General features: G+C 49.8%; 1 protein-coding gene across 1 annotated transcript in view; it reads right to left on the minus strand.

The window, feature by feature from the left end:
* Window positions 1-23,435, minus strand: part of SCRIB (scribble planar cell polarity protein) — a 341,504-nt gene that overhangs the window by 225,650 nt on the left and 92,419 nt on the right. Inside the window, exons 4-12 of the mRNA XM_063924738.1 lie at window positions 18,876-18,965; window positions 10,177-10,233; window positions 9,779-9,842; window positions 9,619-9,693; window positions 9,199-9,343; window positions 8,681-8,799; window positions 7,691-7,890; window positions 6,872-7,038; window positions 6,382-6,509 (exon numbers count right to left, since the gene is read on the minus strand). Of these exons, the coding sequence (XP_063780808.1) occupies window positions 6,382-6,509; window positions 6,872-7,038; window positions 7,691-7,890; window positions 8,681-8,799; window positions 9,199-9,343; window positions 9,619-9,693; window positions 9,779-9,842; window positions 10,177-10,233; window positions 18,876-18,965 (1,045 nt within the window). The remainder of the gene's footprint in view (window positions 1-6,381; window positions 6,510-6,871; window positions 7,039-7,690; window positions 7,891-8,680; window positions 8,800-9,198; window positions 9,344-9,618; window positions 9,694-9,778; window positions 9,843-10,176; window positions 10,234-18,875; window positions 18,966-23,435) is intronic.

Raw genomic sequence — 23,435 nt, forward strand, 5'->3', positions numbered from 1 at the left:
CTACCACCCTCACCCTCCTCACTGTGATCATCTCTTACTCAGCGAGTTACCAGCACTACCACTCTCACCCTCCTCACTGTGATCATCTCTTACTCAGCGAGTTACCAGCACTACCACTCTCACCCTCCTCACTGTGATCATCTCTTACTCAGCGAGTTACCAGCACTACCACTCTCACCCTCCTCACTGTGATCATCTCTTACTCAGCGAGTTACCAGCACTACCACTCTCACCCTCCTCACTGTGATCATCTCTTACTCAGCGAGTTACCAGCACTACCACTCTCACTCTCCTCACTGTGATCATCTCTTACTCAGCGAGTTACCACCACTCTCACCCTCCTCACTGTGATCATCTCTTACTCAGCGAGTTACCAGCACTACCACTCTCACCCTCCTCACTGTGATCATCTCTTACTCAGCGTGTTACCAGCACTACCACTCTCACCCTCCTCACTGTGATCATCTCTTACTCAGCGACTTACCAGCACTACCACTCTCACCCTCCTCACTGTGATCATCTCTTACTCAGCGAGTTACCAGCACTACCACCCTCACCCTCCTCACTGTGATCATCTCTTACTCAGCGAGTTACCAGCACTACCACTCTCACCCTCCTCACTGTGATCATCTATTACTCAGCGAGTTACCAGCACTACCACTCTCACCCTCCTCACTGTGATCATCTCTTACTCAGCGAGTTACCAGCACTACCACTCTCACCCTCCTCACTGTGATCATCTCTTACTCAGCGAGTTACCAGCACTACCACTCTCACCCTCCCCACTGTGATCATCTCTTACTCAGCGAGTTACCAGCACTACCACTCTCACCCTCCTCACTGTGATCATCTCTTACTCAGCGAGTTACCAGCACTACCACCCTCACCCTCCTCACTGTGATCATCTCTTACTCAGCGAGTTACCAGCACTACCACTCTCACCCTCCTCACTGTGATCATCTCTTACTCAGCGAGTTACCAGCACTACTACCCTCACCCTCCTCACTGTGATCATCTCTTACTCAGCGTGTTACCAGCACTACCACCCTCACCATCCTCACTGTGATCATTTCTTACTCAGCGTGTTACCAGCACTACCACTCTCACCATCCTCACTGTGATCACCTCTTACTCAGCGTGTTACCAGCACTACCACTCTCACCCTCCTCACTGTGATCATCTCTTACTCAGCGTGTTACCAGCACTACCACTCTCACCCTCCTCACTGTGATCATCTCTTACTCAGCTAGTTACCAGCACTACCACTCTCACCCTCCTCACTGTGATCATCTATTACACAGCGAGTTACCAGCACTACCACTCTCACCCTCCTCACTGTGATCATCTCTTACTCAGCGTGTTACCAGCACTACCACTCTCACCCTCCTCACTGTGATCATCTCTTACTCAGCTAGTTACCAGCACTACCACTCTCACCCTCCTCACTGTGATCATCTCTTACTCAGCGAGTTACCAGCACTACCACACTCACCATCCTCACTGTGATCATCTCTTACTCAGCGAGTTACCGCCACTACCACTCTCACCCTCCTCACTGTGATCATCTCTTACTCAGCGAGTTACCAGCACTACCACTCTCACCCTCCTCACTGTGATCATCTATTACTCAGCGAGTTACCAGCACTACCACTCTCACCCTCCTCACTGTGATCATCTCTTACTCAGCGAGTTAACAGCACTACCACTCTCACCCTCCCCACTGTGATCATCTCTTACTCAGCGAGTTACCAGCACTACCACTCTCACCCTCCTCACTGTGATCATCTCTTACTCAGCGAGTTACCAGCACTACCACTCTCACCCTCCTCACTGTGATCATCTCTTACTCAGCGAGTTACCAGCACTACCACTCTCACCCTCCTCACTGTGATCATCTCTTACTCAGCGAGTTACCAGCACTACCACTCTCACCCTCCTCACTGTGATCATCTCTTACTCAGCGTGTTACCAGCACTATCACTCTCACCCTCCTCACTGTGATCATCTCTTACTCAGCGAGTTACCAGCACTACCACTCTCACCCTCCTCACTGTGATCATCTCTTACTCAGCGAGTTACCAGCACTACCACTCTCACCCTCCTCACTGTGATCATCTCTTACTCAGCGAGTTACCAGCACTACCACCCTCACCCTCCTCACTGTGATCATCTCTTACTCAGCGAGTTACCAGCACTACCACTCTCACCCTCCTCACTGTGATCATCTCTTACTCAGCGAGTTACCAGCACTACCACTCTCACCCTCCTCACTGTGATCATCTCTTACTCAGCGTGTTACCAGCACTACCACTCTCACCCTCCTCACTGTGATCATCTCGTACTCAGCGACTTACCAGCACTACCACTCTCACCCTCCTCACTGTGATCATCTCTTACTCAGAGTTACCAGCACTACCACTCTCACCCTCCTCACTGTGATCATCTCTTACTCAGCGTGTTACCAGCACTACCACTCTCACCCTCCTCACTGTGATCACCTCTTACTCAGCGAGTTACCAGCACTACCACTCTCACCCTCCTCACTGTGATCATCTCTTACTCAGCGTGTTACCAGCACTACCACTCTCACCCTCCTCACTGTGATCATCTCTTACTCAGCGAGTTACCAGCACTACCACTCTCACCCTCCTCACTGTGATCATCTTACTCAGCGAGTTACCAGCACTACCACTCTCACCCTCCTCACTGTGATCATCTCTTACTCAGCGAGTTACCAGCACTACCACTCTCACCCTCCTCACTGTGATCATCTCTTACTCAGCGAGTTACCAGCACTACCACTCTCACCCTCCTCACTGTGATCATCTCTTACTCAGCGAGTTACCAGCACTACCACTCTCACCCTCCTCACTGTGATCATCTCTTACTCAGCGAGTTACCAGCACTACCACTCTCACCCTCCTCACTGTGATCATCTCTTACTCAGCGAGTTACCAGCACTACCACTCTCACCCTCCTCACTGTGATCATCTCCTACTCAGCGACTTACCAGCACTACCACTCTCACCCTCCTCACTGTGATCATCTCCTACTCAGCGAGTTACCAGCACTACCACTCTCACCCTTCTTACTGTGAGCGTCTCTTACTCAGCGTGTTACCAGCACTACCACTCTCACCCTCCTCACTGTGATCATCTCTTACTCAGCGAGTTACTAGCACTACCACTCTCACCCTCCTCACTGAGATCATCTCTTACTCAGCGAGTTACCAGCACTACCACCCTCACCCTCCTCACTGTGATCATCTCTTACTCAGCGAGTTACCAGCACTACCACTCTCACCCTCCTCACTGTGATCATCTATTACTCAGCGAGTTACCAGCACTACCACTCTCACCCTCCTCACTGTGATCATCTCTTACTCAGCGAGTTACCAGCACTACCACTCTCACCCTCCTCACTGTGATCATCTCTTACTCAGCGAGTTACCAGCACTACCACTCTCACCCTCCCCACTGTGATCATCTCTTACTCAGCGAGTTACCAGCACTACCACTCTCACCCTCCTCACTGTGATCATCTCTTACTCAGCGAGTTACCAGCACTACCACTCTCACCCTCCTCACTGTGATCATCTCTTACTCAGCGTGTTACCAGCACTACCACTCTCACCCTCCTCACTGTGATCATCTCTTACTCAGCGACTTACCAGCACTACCACTCTCACCCTCCTCACTGTGATCATCTCTTACTCAGCGAGTTACCAGCACTACCACTCTCACCCTCCTCACTGTGATCATCTCTTACTCAGCGAGTTACCAGCACTACCACTCTCACCCTCCTCACTGTGATCATCTCTTACTCAGCGAGTTACCAGCACTACCACTCTCACCCTTCTTACTGTGATCATCTCTTACTCAGCGAGTTACCAGCACTACCACTCTCACCCTCCTCACTGTGATCATCTCTTACTCAGCGAGTTACCAGCACTACCACTCTCACCCTCCTCACTGTGATCATCTCTTACTCAGCGAGTTACCAGCACTACCACTCTCACCCTCCTCACTGTGATCACCTCTTACTCAGCGAGTTACCAGCACTACCACTCTCACCCTCCTCACTGTGATCATCTCTTTCTCAGCGAGTTACCAGCACTACCACTCTCACCCTCCTCACTGTGATCATCTCTTACTCAGCGAGTTACCAGCACTACCACTCTCACCCTCCTCACTGTGATCATCTTACTCAGCGAGTTACCAGCACTACCACTCTCACCCTCCTCACTGTGATCATCTCTTACTCAGCGAGTTACCAGCACTACCACTCTCACCCTCCTCACTGTGATCATCTCTTTCTCAGCGAGTTACCAGCACTACCACTCTCACCCTCCTCACTGTGATCACCTCTTACTCAGCGAGTTACCAGCACTACCACTCTCACCCTCCTCACTGTGATCATCTCTTTCTCAGCGAGTTACCAGCACTACCACTCTCACCCTCCTCACTGTGATCATCTCTTACTCAGCGAGTTACCAGCACTACCACTCTCACCCTCCTCACTGTGATCATCTCTTACTCAGCGAGTTACCAGCACTACCACTCTCACCCTCCTCACTGTGATCATCTCTTACTCAGCGAGTTACCAGCACTACCACTCTCACCCTCCTCACTGTGATCATCTCTTTCTCAGCGAGTTACCAGCACTACCACTCTCACCCTCCTCACTGTGATCACCTCTTACTCAGCGAGTTACCAGCACTACCACTCTCACCCTCCTCACTGTGATCATCTCTTACTCAGCGAGTTACCAGCACTACCACTCTCACCCTCCTCACTGTGATCATCTCTTACTCAGCGAGTTACCAGCACTACCACTCTCACCCTTCTTACTGTGATCATCTCTTACTCAGCGAGTTACCAGCACTACCACTCTCACCCTCCTCACTGTGATCATCTCTTACTCAGCGTGTTACCAGCACTACCACTCTCACCCTCCTCACTGTGATCATCTCTTACTCAGCGAGTTACCAGCACTACCACTCTCACCCTCCTCACTGTGATCATCTCTTACTCAGCGAGTTACCAGCACTACCACTCTCACCCTCCTCACTGTGATCATCTCCTACTCAGCGACTTACCAGCACTACCACTCTCACCCTCCTCACTGTGATCATCTCCTACTCAGCGAGTTACCAGCACTACCACTCTCACCCTTCTTACTGTGAGCGTCTCTTACTCAGCGTGTTACCAGCACTACCACTCTCACCCTCCTCACTGTGATCATCTCTTACTCAGCGAGTTACTAGCACTACCACTCTCACCCTCCTCACTGAGATCATCTCTTACTCAGCGAGTTACTAGCACTACCACTCTCACCCTCCTCACTGAGATCATCTCTTACTCAGCGAGTTACCAGCACTACCACCCTCACCCTCCTCACTGTGATCATCTCTTACTCAGCGAGTTACCAGCACTACCACTCTCACCCTCCTCACTGTGATCATCTATTACTCAGCGAGTTACCAGCACTACCACTCTCACCCTCCTCACTGTGATCATCTCTTACTCAGCGAGTTACCAGCACTACCACTCTCACCCTCCTCACTGTGATCATCTCTTACTCAGCGAGTTACCAGCACTACCACTCTCACCCTCCTCACTGTGATCATCTCTTACTCAGCGAGTTACCAGCACTACCACTCTCACCCTCCTCACTGTGATCATCTCTTACTCAGCGAGTTACCAGCACTACCACTCTCACCCTCCTCACTGTCATCATCTCTTACTCAGCGAGTTACCAGCACTACCACTCTCACCCTTCTTACTGTGAGCGTCTCTTACTCAGCGTGTTACCAGCACTACCACTCTCACCCTCCTCACTGTGATCATCTCTTACTCAGCGAGTTACTAGCACTACCACTCTCACCCTCCTCACTGAGATCATCTCTTACTCAGCGAGTTACCAGCACTACCACCCTCACCCTCCTCACTGTGATCATCTATTACTCAGCGAGTTACCAGCACTACCACTCTCACCCTCCTCACTGTGATCATCTCTTACTCAGCGAGTTACCAGCACTACCACTCTCACCCTCCTCACTGTGATCATCTCTTACTCAGCGTGTTACCAGCACTACCACTCTCACCCTCCTCACTGTGATCATCTCTTACTCAGCGACTTACCAGCACTACCACTCTCACCCTCCTCACTGTGATCATCTCTTACTCAGCGAGTTACCAGCACTACCACCCTCACCCTCCTCACTGTGATCATCTCTTACTCAGCGAGTTACCAGCACTACCACTCTCACCCTCCCCACTGTGATCATCTATTACTCAGCGAGTTACCAGCACTACCACTCTCACCCTCCTCACTGAGATCATCTCTTACTCAGCGAGTTACTAGCACTACCGTTCTCACCCTCCTCTCCGCTGCAGCCTCATCATCCTCTTCTTCCGGCCGCAGCTCCTCCTGGAAGTGAATGACACTGACACGGTTGAGGTTCCCGTCTATCCAGCCATCATCCAGGCTGTCCTGGAGTGAGCTCTCTGCAAAAATACCAGGGAACAAGGGGTACCTCAATATAAGAATCACAAACAGCTGTGACCATACAAATTCAATGCACCCACTACAAACTCTACCAGAAACCAGCCCGAACCCAAATGACCGGTGTCTAATCTTACATGGATTGGGGGCGTCACAGTTCAGAGACGGGGGTTGGATATTGTAAAGCAACTAATCCCCATTTCTTATAATGAAAGAGGCCCAAAAAAGTTATACACGCCCCTTATAAATAGCACTTAAAATACATAGAGCCCGGGCACCTGAAATGTCCACCATATTATTCTAGGGGAGAGCATTAGGTGTCCACCTAGCCTAACAGACATGCAGGCTCCGTTCCATGCCATACCGATGCTGGGAGACGGCTGCTGGGGCAGGAGGTAACAGGTCAGCACTTTGGTTCCGGTCTTTTCATCGTCTTCAGTCTGGAATTTCAGCATAGGCTGGGACTGGTTCTCCGCCAACCACAGAGCCTTCAGGTTCAGGTTTGTCAGAGCAAAGGGCAGGTTCAGAAGTCTGGGGAAGGCAGACAAGATAAAGAGGCGAGGAATCCACCCAGACACGCAGGCAAACAAAAAACGGCATCCTGCACCGTGCAATACAAATACATACTGCGGCGGCACAGAAAACCATGTGACCAGTGCCGCACAAAATCTGGACGCCATGGTGGCTGAAACGTACATCCCTAGTGACCATAGTCCCTCTATAAATACCATCCCGGGACCCCAAGCAGATATAATTGTTGCTTTTATGGCTACCTACCATTCAACTGTCTCTTATAAAGTCACGTCACTGGAGCAAATAAACCTCTTCCTGCATCTGATCGTATCCTGTGACTGACTCATATGCGTAAAACACTTCCACCTTCTCCACCTGTCTTGAGGATGAGCACGGTGTTATCAAGCTCCGCCCTCTGCCTGCTACCAAGCGCAGCTGGGGAATTATCCTTCACCAATCAGGCTGACTTGCAGCAGTGGGACAACACACAGCCAGAAGTAAGCGGTTCCAGGTGGCGGAGCCTAGTGGTGGCTGGGAGTTCTGCGACGTAGTGGGAGAAGTCCCTATAACCCACCCACTCAGGCTGCTCAGGGAATAGTGTAACCTCCGCACAATCTGTACCGGCCAGTGGAATAACGCCATTCGGACCCTCTATACATCATCTCGTTACCTGTTACCGGCGACATCCAGCACATGGAGCTCCGCGGCATTAGCCAGCTCCGGCGGGAGGGCGCTCAGCTGGTTATCCCGCAGGCACAGCATGTTGAGGCTGGCGCAGCCTCCGATCTCACTGGGCAGAGACAGCAGCCGGTTCCGGTCCACATTCAGATTGGTCAGTTTGGTCAGATTCCCCATGGATTTGGGCAGTAGCTGGAAGCGAGAATAAAACAAAGTTAAGACAATTATTTCCATCTACCCATTACAAGTAAGTGCCCAATATCGGCACAGACAGCATCTAACCAAACACTGTATTCCGCAGTCACATGGCGTCTGCCCATTATCAATATCCGTGAGTACCAACGGGCGAGTGACCAGCCCACGTACTGGCAGGAGCATGCTCAGTGCACTCCTGAGGAACTCCCTACTGCCAGGTTCCAGCTGCTGCAGAACTACACATCTCAGCATACCCTGCAACAGCTTTGCTACTGGGGCGTGCTAGAACTGTGGCGGGCATGCTGGGACGTGTAGTTCCACAGCAGCTGGAAGGCCGCACGTTGGGTACCTCCGGAGAACAGCTTTTGCCAGTACTTCATCCCACTGGCTACCTGCAATGACACCGCCTGTTACATGGATTTATCTAACCTGAAAGCATTGTTATTCCCTTATTAGATCTCTCTACAGCAGGATACAGAACAGCGGCTTCTGCAGGGCTGCACCGCTGTCACTGAGAGGCGAGTCCCCCCCCCGCAGCTGCTGCTCTGCATCTTGCACTAATGAGATCTAACATCAGCTGCATGCCAGGAGGACACAACGGTTCCACATATCTGCCCGGGGGCTATAACACACAGGTGAAATGGTCACATTTTTATGGCATATACAGTAAGTGCTTTCGTACTAATTTCCATCTATAATAGGTAAAGGCCATGCATGAGGAGAGGAGACATAGTGGACGACGGGTGATCGCACACAGCGGAGGGAAACCCGGGCACAGGGCACCCACCGTTAGCAGGTTCTCGGTCAGGATAATCTCATTCAGGTTTTCACAGTCTCCGATAGACTCGGTCAACTGGGTCAGACGGTTCTGATCGACCTTCAGGATGGACAACTGCTTCAGCTGCCCTGCAAAGCAAAATTCAGGAACGTCATATTATATAGCACTTAGCTGGAAGGGGGGGTCCCCTGCACATGCCAGCGTTGCGGCACCTGCATATACCCAGCACTTCTGCCAATCACCCCAGCGATGCCCAGCTGAATGTATGCAAGTGTTGGAACCCTGCCTAATAGAGGAATGGAGCCCCACAGGGGTATTATTGCTGGAGCATGAAACCCCTGTGAAGGACTAAGCAGCCGGCCAGTAGTACGGAAGGCAGGAACACATAAATACACATTGAACACGCCTTTAGGACACGTGATGTATGGGGATGTGGTCAGACTCCTCTCAGGTAAAATACAAATGGCGTCATGCCCAACAGTTGCCCGGGACAGAGGAAGCGGACGCTGCATAGAGAGAGGACTGACCGATGCCCGCTGGTAAGCTGATCAGCAAGTTCTGCGACAGCAGCAGGTCTGTCAGAGACACCAGGCCACTGATCTCCGTGGGCAGATGCTCCAGCTTGTTCTCCGATACGTCCAGGCACACCAAGCGGCGGAGGTTACCCAATTCCTGCAATACACGAAGAACAGGATGAGAAGGAAGTGGCACGGTATCACCCAAACAGCTCTGTACACAGGGGCAGATGCCCCGGGACCCTGACACTAGACGGGCTCTCAGGGTACATCCATCAACATGAGGGATGGAGTTCCGGGGGCTCGGAGAAAGGTTCAACTACTGAATGAGCAGAAAGGAGGGTAGAAGAGAGCGGAGGCCAGGGACTGTGCGTCTTAACAGATAGTACTTGGTACAGAGCCACGTGCAGCGTTACAATTCATAATACTGACCGGGGGAAGCGCAGAGAGCTGGTTCCTGTCCAGCCACAGCTCCCGGAGGTTGGGTAGCGCCCCAAGCGTGTCCGGCTGCGGAGGAAAAGCATGGAGGAGCAATGTTAGGAAGCAGCAGGGGGCAGCGTATTCTACATCTGCAGGCTAATGTTCTCCTTACCAGAACCTGCAAGTCGTTGCTACCTAGGTCCAAATGTTCCAACTTCACCAGGAATGACAGTGACCTGGAAAAAGGGAGAAGAGAAGGATATTAACGCCGCACGCGGTGTCCCAGCACGAAGCTGACGTGTATCTGCTGTTACACCTGTAGTGATGGGGAGAAGATCGGCCTTTGTAACGTATGTGTGTTGTATTGTAGTAATTACCTGTGTGTGGCTGCGGGTGCGCCAGGCACAGGGCAGATAGCACAAGGTTACACGTGATCCAATCAGACAACAGATCTATACCTGATAACTATCTGGCTGGTTGTAGGAGGGTCCCGGGGGCCATGGGTTATTTTGGGAGAATCTTGTACGCCGATCATACTGTATGAGAGGACCTTCCCCTGTATATACTCACGGAGGCACAGATTTCAGCAGGTTTTCTCGCAGCTCCAACGTGACCAAGTTTGCCAAACTAAGAAATAGGAAAAGCAGAGATTAATTTGCTGATCCTGACTCTACACCCGCACCGACATCAGATACAAAGGATTTGCTGATACTGACACTACACCCGCACCGACATCAGATACAAAGGATTTGCTGATACTGATACTACACCCGCACCGACATCAGATACAAAGGATTTGCTGATACTGACACTACACCCGCACCGACATCAGATACAAAGGATTTGCTGATACTGACACTACACCCGCACCGACATCAGATACAAAGGATTTGCTGATACTGACACTACACCCGCACCGACATCAGATACAAAGGATTTGCTGATACTGACACTACACCCGCACCGACATCAGATACAAAGGATTTGCTGATACGGACACTACACCCGCACCGACATCAGATACAAAAGATTTGCTGATACTGACACTACACCCGCACCGACATCAGATACAAAGGATTTGCTGATCCTGATACTACACCCGCACCGACATCAGATACAAAGGATTTGCTGATACTGACACTACACCCGCACCGACATCAGATACAAAGGATTTGCCGATACTGACACTACACCTGCACCGACATCAGATACAAAGGATTTGCTGATACTGACACTACACCCGCACCGACATCAGATACAAAGGATTTGCTGATCCTGACACTACACCCGCACAGACATCAGATACAAAGGATTTGCTGATCCTGACACTACACCCGCACAGACATCAGATCCAAAGGATTTGCTGATCCTGACACTACACCCGCACCGACATCAGATCCAAAGGATTTGCTGATACTGACACTACACCCGCACCGACATCAGATACAAAGGATTTGCTGATCCTGACACTACACCCGCACCGACATCAGATACAAAGGATTTGCTGATCCTGACACTACACCGGCACCGACATCAGATACAAAGGATTTGCTGATCCTGACACTACACCGGCACCGACATCAGATACAAAGGATTTGCTGATACTGACACTACACCCGCACCGACATCAGATACAAAGGATTTGCTGATCCTGACACTACACCCGCACCGACATCAGATACAAAGGATTTGCTGATCCTGACACTACACCCGCACCGACATCAGATACAAAGGATTTGCTGATACAGACACTACACCCGCACCGACATCAGATACAAAGGATTTGCTGATCCTGACTCTACACCCGCACCGACATCAGATACAAAGGATTTGCCGATACTGACACTACACCCGCACCGACATCAGATACAAAGGATTTGCTGATCCTGATACTACACCCGCACCGACATCAGATACAAAGGATTTGCTGATACTGACACTACACCCGCACCGACATCAGATACAAAGGATTTGCTGATACTGACACTACACCCGCACCGACATCAGATACAAAGGATTTGCTGATACTGACACTACACCCGCACCGACATCAGATACAAAGGATTTGCTGATACTGACACTACACCCGCACCGACATCAGATACAAAGGATTTGCTGATCCTGATACTACACCCGCACCGACATCAGATACAAAGGATTTGCCGATACTGACACTACACCCGCACCGACATCAGATACAAAGGATTTGCTGATCCTGACTCTACACCCGCACAGACATCAGATACAAAGGATTTGCTGATCCTGACACTACACCCGCACCGACATCAGATACAAAGGATTTGCCGATACTGACACTACACCCGCACCGACATCAGATCCAAAGGATTTGCCGATACTGACACTACACCCGCACCGACATCAGATCCAAAGGATTTGCCGATACTGACACTACACCCGCACCGACATCAGATCCAAAGGATTTGCTGATACTGACACTACACCCGCACCGACATCAGATACAAAGGATTTGCTGATCCTGACACTACACCCGCACCGACATCAGATACAAAGGATTTGCCGATACTGACACTACACCCGCACCGACATCAGATACAAAGGATTTGCCGATACTGACACTACACCCGCACCGACATCAGATCCAAAGGATTTGCCGATACTGACACTACACCCGCACCGACATCAGATCCAAAGGATTTGCTGATACTGACACTACACCCGCACCGACATCAGATACAAAGGATTTGCTGATACTGACACCACACCCGCACCGACATCAGATACAAAGGATTTGCTGATACTGACACTACACCCGCACCGACATCAGATACAAAGGATTTGCTGATACTGACACTACACCCGCACCGACATCAGATACAAAGGATTTGCTGATCCTGACACTACACCCGCACCGACATCAGATACAAAGGATTTGCTGATACTGACACCACACCCGCACCGACATCAGATACAAAGGATTTGCTGATACGGACACTACACCCGCACCGACATCAGATACAAAGGATTTGCTGATACGGACACTACACCCGCACCGACATCAGATACAAAGAATTTGCTGATCCTGACACTACACCCGCACCGACATCAGATACAAAGGTTTCAATTATCAGCCTGAAAAAAATATTATCTACTAAGTATATAACAAAAAATAAGAATTTACTTACCGATAATTCTATTTCTCGGAGTCCGTAGTGGATGCTGGGGTTCCTGAAAGGACCATGGGGAATAGCGGCTCCGCAGGAGACAGGGCACAAAAAGTAAAGCTTTAGGATCAGGTGGTGTGCACTGGCTCCTCCCCCTATGACCCTCCTCCAAGCCTCAGTTAGGATACTGTGCCCGGACGAGCGTACACAATAAGGAAGGATTTTGAATCCCGGGTAAGACTCATACCAGCCACACCAATCACACTGTACAACCTGTGATCTGAACCCAGTTAACAGTATGATAACAGCGGAGCCTCTGAAAAGATGGCTCACAACAATAATAACCCGATTTTTGTAACTATGTACAAGTATTGCAGATAATCCGCACTTGGGATGGGCGCCCAGCATCCACTACGGACTCCGAGAAATAGAATTATCGGTAAGTAAATTCTTATTTTCTCTATCGTCCTAGTGGATGCTGGGGTTCCTGAAAGGACCATGGGGATTATACCAAAGCTCCCAAACGGGCGGGAGAGAGCGGATGACTCTGCAGCACCGAATGAGAGAACTCCAGGTCCTCCTCAGCCAGGGTATCAAATTTGTAGAATTTAGCAAACGTGTTTGCCCCTGACCAAGTAGCTGCTCGGCAAAGTTGTAAAGCCGAGACCCCTCGGGCAGCCGCCCAAGATGAGCCCACTTTCCTTGTGGAATGGGCTTTTACTGATTTTGGCTGTGGCAATCCTGCCACAGAATGTGCAAGCTGAATTGTACTACAAATCCAACGAGCAATCGTCTGCTTAGAAGCAGGAGCACCCAGCTTGTTGGGTGCATACAGGATAAACAGCGAGTCAGATTTTCTGACTCCAGCCGTCCTGGAAACATATATTTTCAAGGCCCTGACAACGTCAAGCAACTTAGAGTCCTCTAAGTCCCTGGTAGCCGCAGGTACCACAATAGGTTGGTTCATGTGAAATGCAGAAACCACCTTAGGTAGAAATTGAGGACGAGTCCTCAATTCCGCCCTGTCAGAATGAAAAATTAAGTAAGGGCTTTTATATGATAAAGCCGCCAATTCTGACACACGCCTGGCTGAAGCCAAGGCTAACAGCATCGACACCTTCCATGTGAGATATTTTAAGTCCACAGTGGAAAGTGGTTCAAACCAATGTGACTTTAGAAAACTCAACACCACATTGAGATCCCAAGGTGCCACTGGAGGCACAAAAGGAGGCTGTATGTGCAGGACCCCTTTAACAAATGTCTGAACTTCAGGTACTGAAGCCAGTTCTTTCTGGAAGAAAATCGACAGGGCCGAAATTTGAACCTTAATGGACCCTAATTTTAGGCCCATAGACAGTCCTGTTTGCAGGAAATGAAGGAAACGACCCAGTTGAAATTCCTCTGTAGGGGCCTTCTTGGCCTCACACCACGCAACATATTTACGCCAAATGCGGTGATAATGTTTTGCGGTTACGTCCTTCCTGGCTTTGACCAGAGTAGGGATGACTTCTTCTGGAATGCCTTTTTCCCTCAGGATCCGGCGTTCAACCGCCATGCCGTCAAACGCAGCCGCGGTAAGTCTTGGAACAGACAAGGCTCCTGCAGTAGCAGGTCCTTTCTTAAAGGTAGAGGCCACGGTTCGTCCGTGAGCATCTCTTGAAGTTCCGGGTACCAAGTCCGTCTTGGCCAATCCGGAACCACGAGTATAGTTCTTACTCCTCTCCTTCTTATGATTCTCAGTACTTTTGGTATGAGAGGCAGAGGAGGGAACACATACACTGACTGGCACACCCACGGCGTTACCAGAGCGTCCACTGCTATTGCCTGAGGGTCCCTTGACCTGGCGCAATATCTGTCCAGTTTTTTGTTGAGGCGGGACGCCATCATGTCCACCTTTGGTTTTTCCCAACGGTTTACAATCAGGTGGAAGACTTCTGGGTGAAGTCCCCACTCTCCCGGGTGAAGGTCGTGTCTGCTGAGGAAGTCTGCTTCCCAGTTGTCCACTCCCGGAATGAATACTGCTGACAGTGCTATCACATGATTTTCCGCCCAGCGAAGAATCCTTGCAGCTTCTGCCATTGCCCTCCTGCTTCTCGTGCCGCCCTGTCTGTTTACGTGGGCGACTGACGTGATGTTGTCCGATTGGATCAACACCGCCTGACCCTGAAGCAGAGGTTTTGCTTGACTTAGGGCATTGTAAATGGCCCTTAGTTCCAGAATGTTTATATGAAGAGACGTTTCCAGGCTTGACCACAGGCCCTGGAAATTCCTTCCCTGTGTGACTGCTCCCCAGCCTCTCAGGCTGGCATCCGTGGTTACCAGGATCCAATCCTGAATGCCAAATCTGCGGCCCTCTAGTAGATGAGCACTCTGCAGCCACCACAGGAGAGACACCCTTGTCCTTGGCGACAGGGTTATCCGCTGATGCATCTGCAGATGCGATCCGGACCATTTGTCCAGTAGATCCCACTGAAATGTTCTTGCATGGAATCTTCCGAATGGAATCGCTTCGTAAGAAGCCACCATTTTCCCCAGGACCCTCGTGCACTGATGCACTGAGACCTGTCCTGGTTTTAGGAGGTTCCTGACTAGCTCGGATAACTCCCTGGCCTTCTCCTCCGGGAGAAACACCTTCTTCTGGACTGTGTCCAGAATCATTCCTAGGAACAGTAGACGTGTCGTTGGAATCAGCTGCGATTTTGGAATATTTAGAATCCACCCGTGCTGACGTAACACTACCTGAGATAGTGCTACTCCGACTTCTAACTGTTCCCTGGATCTTGCCCTTATCAGGAGATCGTCCAAGTAAGGGATAATTAAAATGTCTTTTCTTCTTAGAAGAATCATCATTTCGGCCATTACCTTGGTAAAGATCCGAGGTGCCGTGGACAATCCAAACGGCAGCGTCTGAAACTGATGACAGTTTTGTACTACAAACCTGAGGTACCCTTGGTGAGAAGGGTATATCGGGACGTGGAGATAAGCATCCTTGATGTCCAGAGACACCATATAGTCCCCTTCTTCCAGGTTTGCTATCACTGCTCTGAGTGACTCCATCTTGAATTTGAACCTTTTTATGTAAGTGTTCAAGGATTTCAGATTTAAAATTGGTCTCACCGAGCCGTCCGGCTTCGGTACCACAAACAGGGTGGAATAATACCCCTTTCCTTGTTGCAGGAGGGGTACCTTGATTATCACCTGCTGGGAATACAGCTTGTGAATGGCTGCCAAAACTGCCTCCCTGTCGGAGGGAGACTTTGGTAAAGCAGACTTCAGGAAACGACGAGGGGGAAACGCCTCGAATTCCAGTTTGTACCCCTGCGATACTACCTGTAGAATCCAGGGATCCACTTGCGAGTGAGCCCACTGCGCGTTGAAATTCTTGAGACGGGCCCCCACCATATCTGAGTCTGCTTGTAAAGCCCCAGCGTCATGCTGAAGACTTGGCAGAAGCAGGGGAGGGCTTCTGCTCCTGGGAAGCGGCTGCATGGTGCAGTCTTTTTCCTCTTCCTCTGCCCCGGGGCAGAAAAGAGTGGCCTTTTGCTCGCTTGTACTTATGGGAACGAAAGGACTGAGTTTGAAAAGACGGTATCTTTTTCTGCTGATGTGGAGTGACCTGGGGTAAAAAGGTGGATTTTCCAGCCGTTGCCGTGGCCACCAGGTCCGATAGACCAGCCCCAAATAACTCCTCCCCTTTATACGGCAATACTTCCATGTGCCGTTTGGAATCCGCATCCCCTGACCACTGTCGCGTCCATAACGCTCTTCTGGCAGAGATGGACATAGCACTTATTCTTGATGCCAGGGTGCAAATATCCCTCTGTGCATCACGCATATATAGTAGTGCATCCTTTAAATGTTCTATAGTTAACAAAATATTGTCCCTATCCAGGGTATCAATATTCTCGGTCAGGGAATCCGACCATGCGACTCCAGCACTGCACATCCAGGCTGAGGCGATTGCTGGTCGCAGTATAACACCAGTATGTGTGTATATACTTTTTAGGATATTTTCCAGCCTTCTATCAGCTGGTTCTTTGAGGGTAGCCGTATCAGGAGACGGTAACGCTACTTGTTTTGATAAACGTGTGAGCGCCTTATCTACCCTAGGGGGTGTTTCCCAACGCGCCCTAACCTCTGGCGGGAAAGGATATAATGCTAATAATTTTTTAGAAATTAGCTGTTTTTTATCGGGGGAAACCCACGCTTTTTCACACACCTCATTTATTTCCTCTGACTCAGGAAAAAATATTGGTAGTTTTTTCTCTCCCCACATAATACCCTTCTTTGTGGTACTTGTAGTGTCAGAAAGGTTCAATGCCTCTTTCATTGCCGTGATCATGTAACGTGTGGCCCTACTGGACATTACGTTTGTCTCGTCACCGTCGACACTAGACTCAGTATCTGTGTCAGGGTCTGTGTCGACCCACTGAGGTAACGGGCGTTTTAGCGCCCCTGACGGTGTCTGAGACGCCTGGACAGGCACTAATTGATTTGCCGGCTGTCTCATGTCGTCAACAGTTTTCTGCAAATTGCTGACATTATCACTTAATTGTTTAAATACAATCATCCAGTCAGGTGTCGACTCCCTAGGGGGTGACATCACCAACACAGGCAACTGCTCCGCCTCCACATAATTTTCCTCCTCATACATGTCGACACACGCGTACCGACACACAGCACACACACCGGGAATGCTCTGATAGAGGACAGGACCCCACTTAGCCCTTTGGAGAGACAGAGGGAGAGTCTGCCAGCACACACCCAGCGCTATATATATATATACAGGGATAACCTTATATAAGTGTTATTCCCTTATAGCTGCTGTTATTATCGTTATTTGCTGCCAAAAATGCCCCCCCTTCTCTTTTTTACCCTGATTCTGAAGCAGGACAGCAGGGGAGAGTCAGGGAGCCGTCCTTCCAGCGGAGCTGTGAGGGAAAATGGCGCTTGTGTGCTGAGGAGATAGGCTCCGCCCCTTCACGACGTCCTTATCTCCCGCTTTTCTGTGTAAAATGGCAGGGGATTAAAATACATCCATATAGCCCAGGAGCTATATGTGATGTATTCTGTTTTGCCACCTAAGGTATTCCGTTATATTGCGTCTCAGGGCGCTCCCCCCCCAGCGCCCTGCACCCTCAGTGACCGGAGTGTGAAGTGTGCTGAGAGCAATGGCGCACAGCTGCGGTGCTGTGCGCTACCTTAGTCTGAAGATAGGATGTCTTCTGCCGCCGATTTCACCGGACCTCTTCGTCTCTTCTGGCTCTGTAAGGGGGACGGCGGCGCGGCTCCGGTGACCCATCCAGGCTGAACCTGTGATCGTCCCTCTGGAGCTAGTGTCCAGTAGCCTAAGAAACCCGATCCACTCTGCACTCAGGTGAGTCCGTTTCTTCTCCCCTTAGTCCCACGATGCAGTGAGCCTGTTGCCAGCAGGACTCACTGAAAATAAAAAAACCTAACTAAACTTTTATTCTAAGCAGCTCAGGAGAGCCACCTAGATTGCACCCTTCTCGGCCGGGCACAAAAATCTAACTGAGGCTTGGAGGAGGGTCATAGGGGGAGGAGCCAGTGCACACCACCTGATCCTAAAGCTTTACTTTTTGTGCCCTGTCTCCTGCGGAGCCGCTATTCCCCATGGTCCTTTCAGGAACCCCAGCATCCACTAGGACGATAGAGAAAACTATATTACATTACAGATCTAAAACTAGGTGATCACGTGACCTTATTCAAATTTGTGGGAGGGGTCTGTTGGCAGCGTCATCCACACATGTATACGGATGCAGAATAAGACGGCATTACAGCGCCCTTTGTGCTCAGTGAAAGCGTGATGGACTCGGCTGACCCTTAGTAATTACAGAGCATACATACCGGCCCAGCAATGTCTTCTCATTCACAAGGTACAATTACTTACACCCTACATGCAAACTATAACATAGAGGTGACGGGGGAGGGATATAAAAGACGCTAGGAAGGGGGTGCCAACAGAGGCAGGTGATGCAACAGGGCACCACTGGTGGGTAACCCAAAGGAGGCATAGCAGGCGGGCAGCACAAAGGGGGCACCGCTGGTGGGTAACGGGGGGACGACACATGGACAGCGATAACTGTGTGAAGAAGAGACACTCACTTGCCAATGTCACCGGGCAGTGACTGTAAGGACACATCGTTGAGAGCCAGGTGTGCCAGGCTGCGGAGCTGGGTAAATCCGTCGGGCAGCCTGTATAACGAGAATAAGCATTACACCACATTCTGCGACCTCCATCATCTTCCTAAAGACAGCAGGAAGACGACTTTATATCAGTGGGTTCTATCCTATACCAGAAATACCCCTTCCACCCATCTGAAAGCCCAAGATTTCAGCAGAGGCACTGTCGCTGTGGCTGTCTAAGTATTTCCATCACATATAGAAGGCATGGAGGCTGACGTGCTATGTGCAGTGTATTGGGAGGGATATGGTATGGTGTCGTGGATCCAGGGCAAAACATCACCCTCCTGTCACAGCAGGAGCAGGCTACACGACGTTAGGCCACAGGTCTGTTAAAATGACATTAATCTTACTTGCTTTTTTCCTCACAAGACTGGTCCAACATGTTCAGTTCCCACTACTGACCACAAGGAGGCGATGTCTGCTCATACATCGCATTAAGTGGTGTCTAGGGGAGCAGAGAGAATGGCCGCGGTCCCGTCTCTAGGTTCTATACTGGCCTTCTGCTTGCATGGGGCATAGGATAATGATAAAAACAAAAACGGGGTTCCTTTGTGACCTGAAAGAACTTATTACACCAAGAATTATGTGTGCTACGCCTCGGCACATGTGCCTCGCAGCAAGAGAGGTGCGAGGCAGAGAGGGGATGGCCGGTATAATAATAGGATTTTAATACCTACCGGTAAATCCTTTTCTCTTAGTCCGTAGAGGATGCTGGGGACTCCAAAAGGACCATGGGGTATAGACGGGATCCGCAGGAGACATGGGCACACTATAAGATTTTGAATGGGTGTGAACTGGCTCCTCCCTCTATGCCCCTCCTCCAGACTCCAGTTAGAGAACTGTGCCCAGGGAGACGGACATTTCGAGGAAAGAATTTATTGTTTAAACACGGTGAGTGTCATACCAGCTCACACCTCGAACATGCCGCAGAACGTGGCATTCAATAGAACACCAGCCAACGGCATGAAAAATATACAGCAATATGCTGACCGAAAATGTAACAGAACCTGTGTGTAACCACGACCAATAATAACATACTGCATGCCATGGCAAGAATAACGTCAGCAACAGACTTGACTGAAAAGAAACACCACATGCGTGTAACCACAACCAATAGCTGCAGATACAGTACGCCGCCCAGCATCCTCTATGGACTAAGAGAAAAGGATTTACCGGTAGGTATTAATATCCTATTTTCTCATACGTCCTAGAGGATGCTGGGGACTCCAAAAGGATCATGGGGTTTATACCAAAGCTCCAGACCGGGCGGGAGAGTGCGGACGACTCTGCAGCACCGTGTGAGGAAACATGAGGTCCTCATCAGCCAGGGTATCAAACTTGTAGAACTTAGCAAAAGTGTTTGAACCCGACCAAGTAGCTGCTCGGCAAAGTTGAACCGCCGAGACTCCTCGGGCATCTGCCCAAAAAAAGCCCACCTTCCTGGAAGAATGGGCCTTCACCGACTACGGTAACGGCAATCCAGCCGTAGAATGAGCATTCCGAATCGTATCACAGATCCAGCGTTCAACAGTCTGCTTAGAAGTAGGAGCCCCAATTTTGTTGGGAGCATACAGGATAACAGAGCCTCTGTTTCCCCAATCTGAGCCATTCTGGCAACACAAATATTTAAAGCTCTGACTACATCGAGATACCTCGAATCAGCCAAGGCTTCAGTAGCCACAGGCACCACAATAGGTTGGTTCCTGTGAAACGCAGAAAACACTTTTGGGAGAAGTTGTTGCAGAGTTCTCAACTCCCCTCTATCCACATGGAAGATCAAATAGGGGCTCTTGTGAGACAAAGCCGCTAATTCCGACACCCGCCTTGCGGATGCCAAGGCCAATAGCATGACCACTTTCCAAGTGAGAAATTTTAACTCAACCTTTCGTAAAAGTTCCAACTAGTGTGACATAAGAAACTGCAACACCACGTTAAGGTCCCATGGCGCCACTGGGGGCACTACCGGAGGTTGGATGTGCAGCACTCCTTTCACGAAAGTCTGAACTTCTGGAAGGGTGGCCAATTATTTTTGAAAGAAAATTGATAAGGCCCAAATCTGCACTTTAATGGAGCCTAACTTTAGGCCTGCATCCACACCTGCTTGCAAAAAAAGGAGAAAACGACCCGGCAGAAATTCTTCCGTAGAAGCCTTCTTGGATTCCCACCAAGACACATACTTCCTCCAAATACGGTGGTAAAGCTTCGCCGTTACTCCTTTCCTAGCCTGAAGCAATGTGGGAATGACTTCACCGGAAATACCCTTTCGGGCTAGGCTATGGCGTTCAACCGCTATGTCGTCAAACGCAGCCGCGGTAAGTCTTGATACACGCCCGTTCCTTGCTGTAACAGGTCCTCTCGTAGAGGAAGAGGCCAGGGATTTTCTATGAGTAAGTCTTGAAGATCTGGATCCCATGCCCTCCTTGGCTAGACCGGAACAATGAGGATCGCCTGAACCTTTGTTCTCCTTATGTTTATCACCTTCGGAAAGAGTGAAAGTGGAGGGAACACATAGACCGACTGAAACACCCAAGGTGTCACGAGGGCGTCCACTGCTATAGCTTGAGTGTCCCTTGACCTGGAACAATATCCCTGAAGTTTCTTGCTGAGGCGAGACGCCATCATGTCTAATTGAGGAATTCCCCAAAGACTTGCCACTTCTGTGAAAACTTCTTGATGAAGACCCCACTCTCCTGGATGGAGATCGTGTCTGCTGAGGAAGTCTATTTCTCCGTTGTCTACATCCGGAACAAAGACCTTTAATAGAGCGTGTACATGCCTTTCCGCCCAGCGGAAAACTTTTGCGGCTTCTGCCATTGCCGCTTTGCTCCTCGTTCCACCCTAGCGGCTTACTTACGTCACCGCTGTTAAGTCGTCCGACAGAATGAAGATGGGCAGATCGCGAAGAAGATGTTCCGTTGTAAATAGCCCTTAATTCAAGAATGCTTATTGCAGACAAGCTTCCCGGCTTGACCTTTTTCCCTGGAAATTCTTCCCCTGGAAAGACTGCTCCCCAGCCTCGGACACTTGTATCCATGGACACCAGGATCTAATCCTGGATCTCGAACCTTCGTCCCTCTAGGAGGTGAGAACTGTGCAGCCACCACAGGAGAGATATCCTGGTCCTGCAAAATAGGATTAATTTCCGGTGCGTGTGCAGGTGAGACCCGGACCACATGTCCAACTGGTCCCGCAAAAACAGCTCTGGCATTTGACCTGCTGACCGAATGGCCTCGTAGGCCGCAACCATCTTCTTCATCAACGGAACGTATTGATGGGTTTACACCGTTGCGAATCTGATCCAACTCTGGATCCTCAGATCTCTTTCCACAGGAAAAAACAACTCTCAACAGTTCAGTATCTAATCTTATTCCCAACTCCGACATCCGCGTCGTTGGGATCAACAGCGATTTTCTGTGTTGAAGAACTGTCAGAGAGAAACAACGAATTGTACCACTTGTTTCTTGACCTCGGCGTAGTCAGGAGAGCGTCCCAGTACAGAATAGTAATGGCTCTTACTATTGAAGGAAAACCATCATATTGCCATCACTCCGATGAAATGGCAATGACAATCCTGAATAGCAAAACCAGGTAAGCTTAATGCGGATGAAACCTCATTTAAATCCTCTTTCTTCTTTTACAGGTTGGAGAACCCTGCCCTGAGAAATTCCATCTTCTTGGGATTGTTCTGACCGAGCTGTCCGGTCTCAGAAGCACGAAAAAGCTTGAATAACAGCTTCTTCTTTTTTTTGTCTTTTCTTTCTCTTTTTTTTGTGACAGGGACAGCAGGACAATGTCCTGATCCTGACCCCACTCTTGTATGGCGTTGCATAATACCTCCCCGTCCAGAGGAGAATCGGTAAGATCTATTTGAAAAATCAGGGAGGGGAATCATTCGGAAACTCCCGTATGTCCCCCTTTGGACTCTATTCTTAACTCACTGGTCCAAGACCATTCCAGGACTGACCGAAGAGTATTAAACGAGTTCCCACCGGTGTGGGCTCCCGCAAGACAGACCCAGCGACATGCGTAGAAACAGAGGACGATATCTGCGTCTGCGAACCTAAAAAGGCTGCAGACCTCTTACCTTTTCACCTTCCTTTACCTGCAAAGAAGGGGAAAAAACGGTATCCAACCGGTCAAAATGACTGCATCCGACAAACAATGCGTCACCAACCGTTGTGAGGGAACATAGCTCAAGAAGGTAGACTTACCAGTGGTATCTGTCGAGATCAACTTAACAAAACCATCCCCAAACCAGGTTACACCTTCATAGGGAATATACTACAGTAATTCTCAGAGTCAGCCTCAGCATTCCCTTGGTGAATCCACAACGCCCTCCTAGTCGAGACAGTCATGGAATTGACCTGCGAACCCAAGAGTCCCATACCTCTTGTAGTCGCATGGCAGCATGCTGCAATGTTCTAGATAAAACCCAATTTAAGGAAGTTCTCATCCCCAGAGTAATTATATCGGATGACA

Source organism: Pseudophryne corroboree, chromosome 5 (assembly GCF_028390025.1).
Source record: "Pseudophryne corroboree isolate aPseCor3 chromosome 5, aPseCor3.hap2, whole genome shotgun sequence".
Lineage (NCBI taxonomy): Eukaryota > Metazoa > Chordata > Amphibia > Anura > Myobatrachidae > Pseudophryne > Pseudophryne corroboree.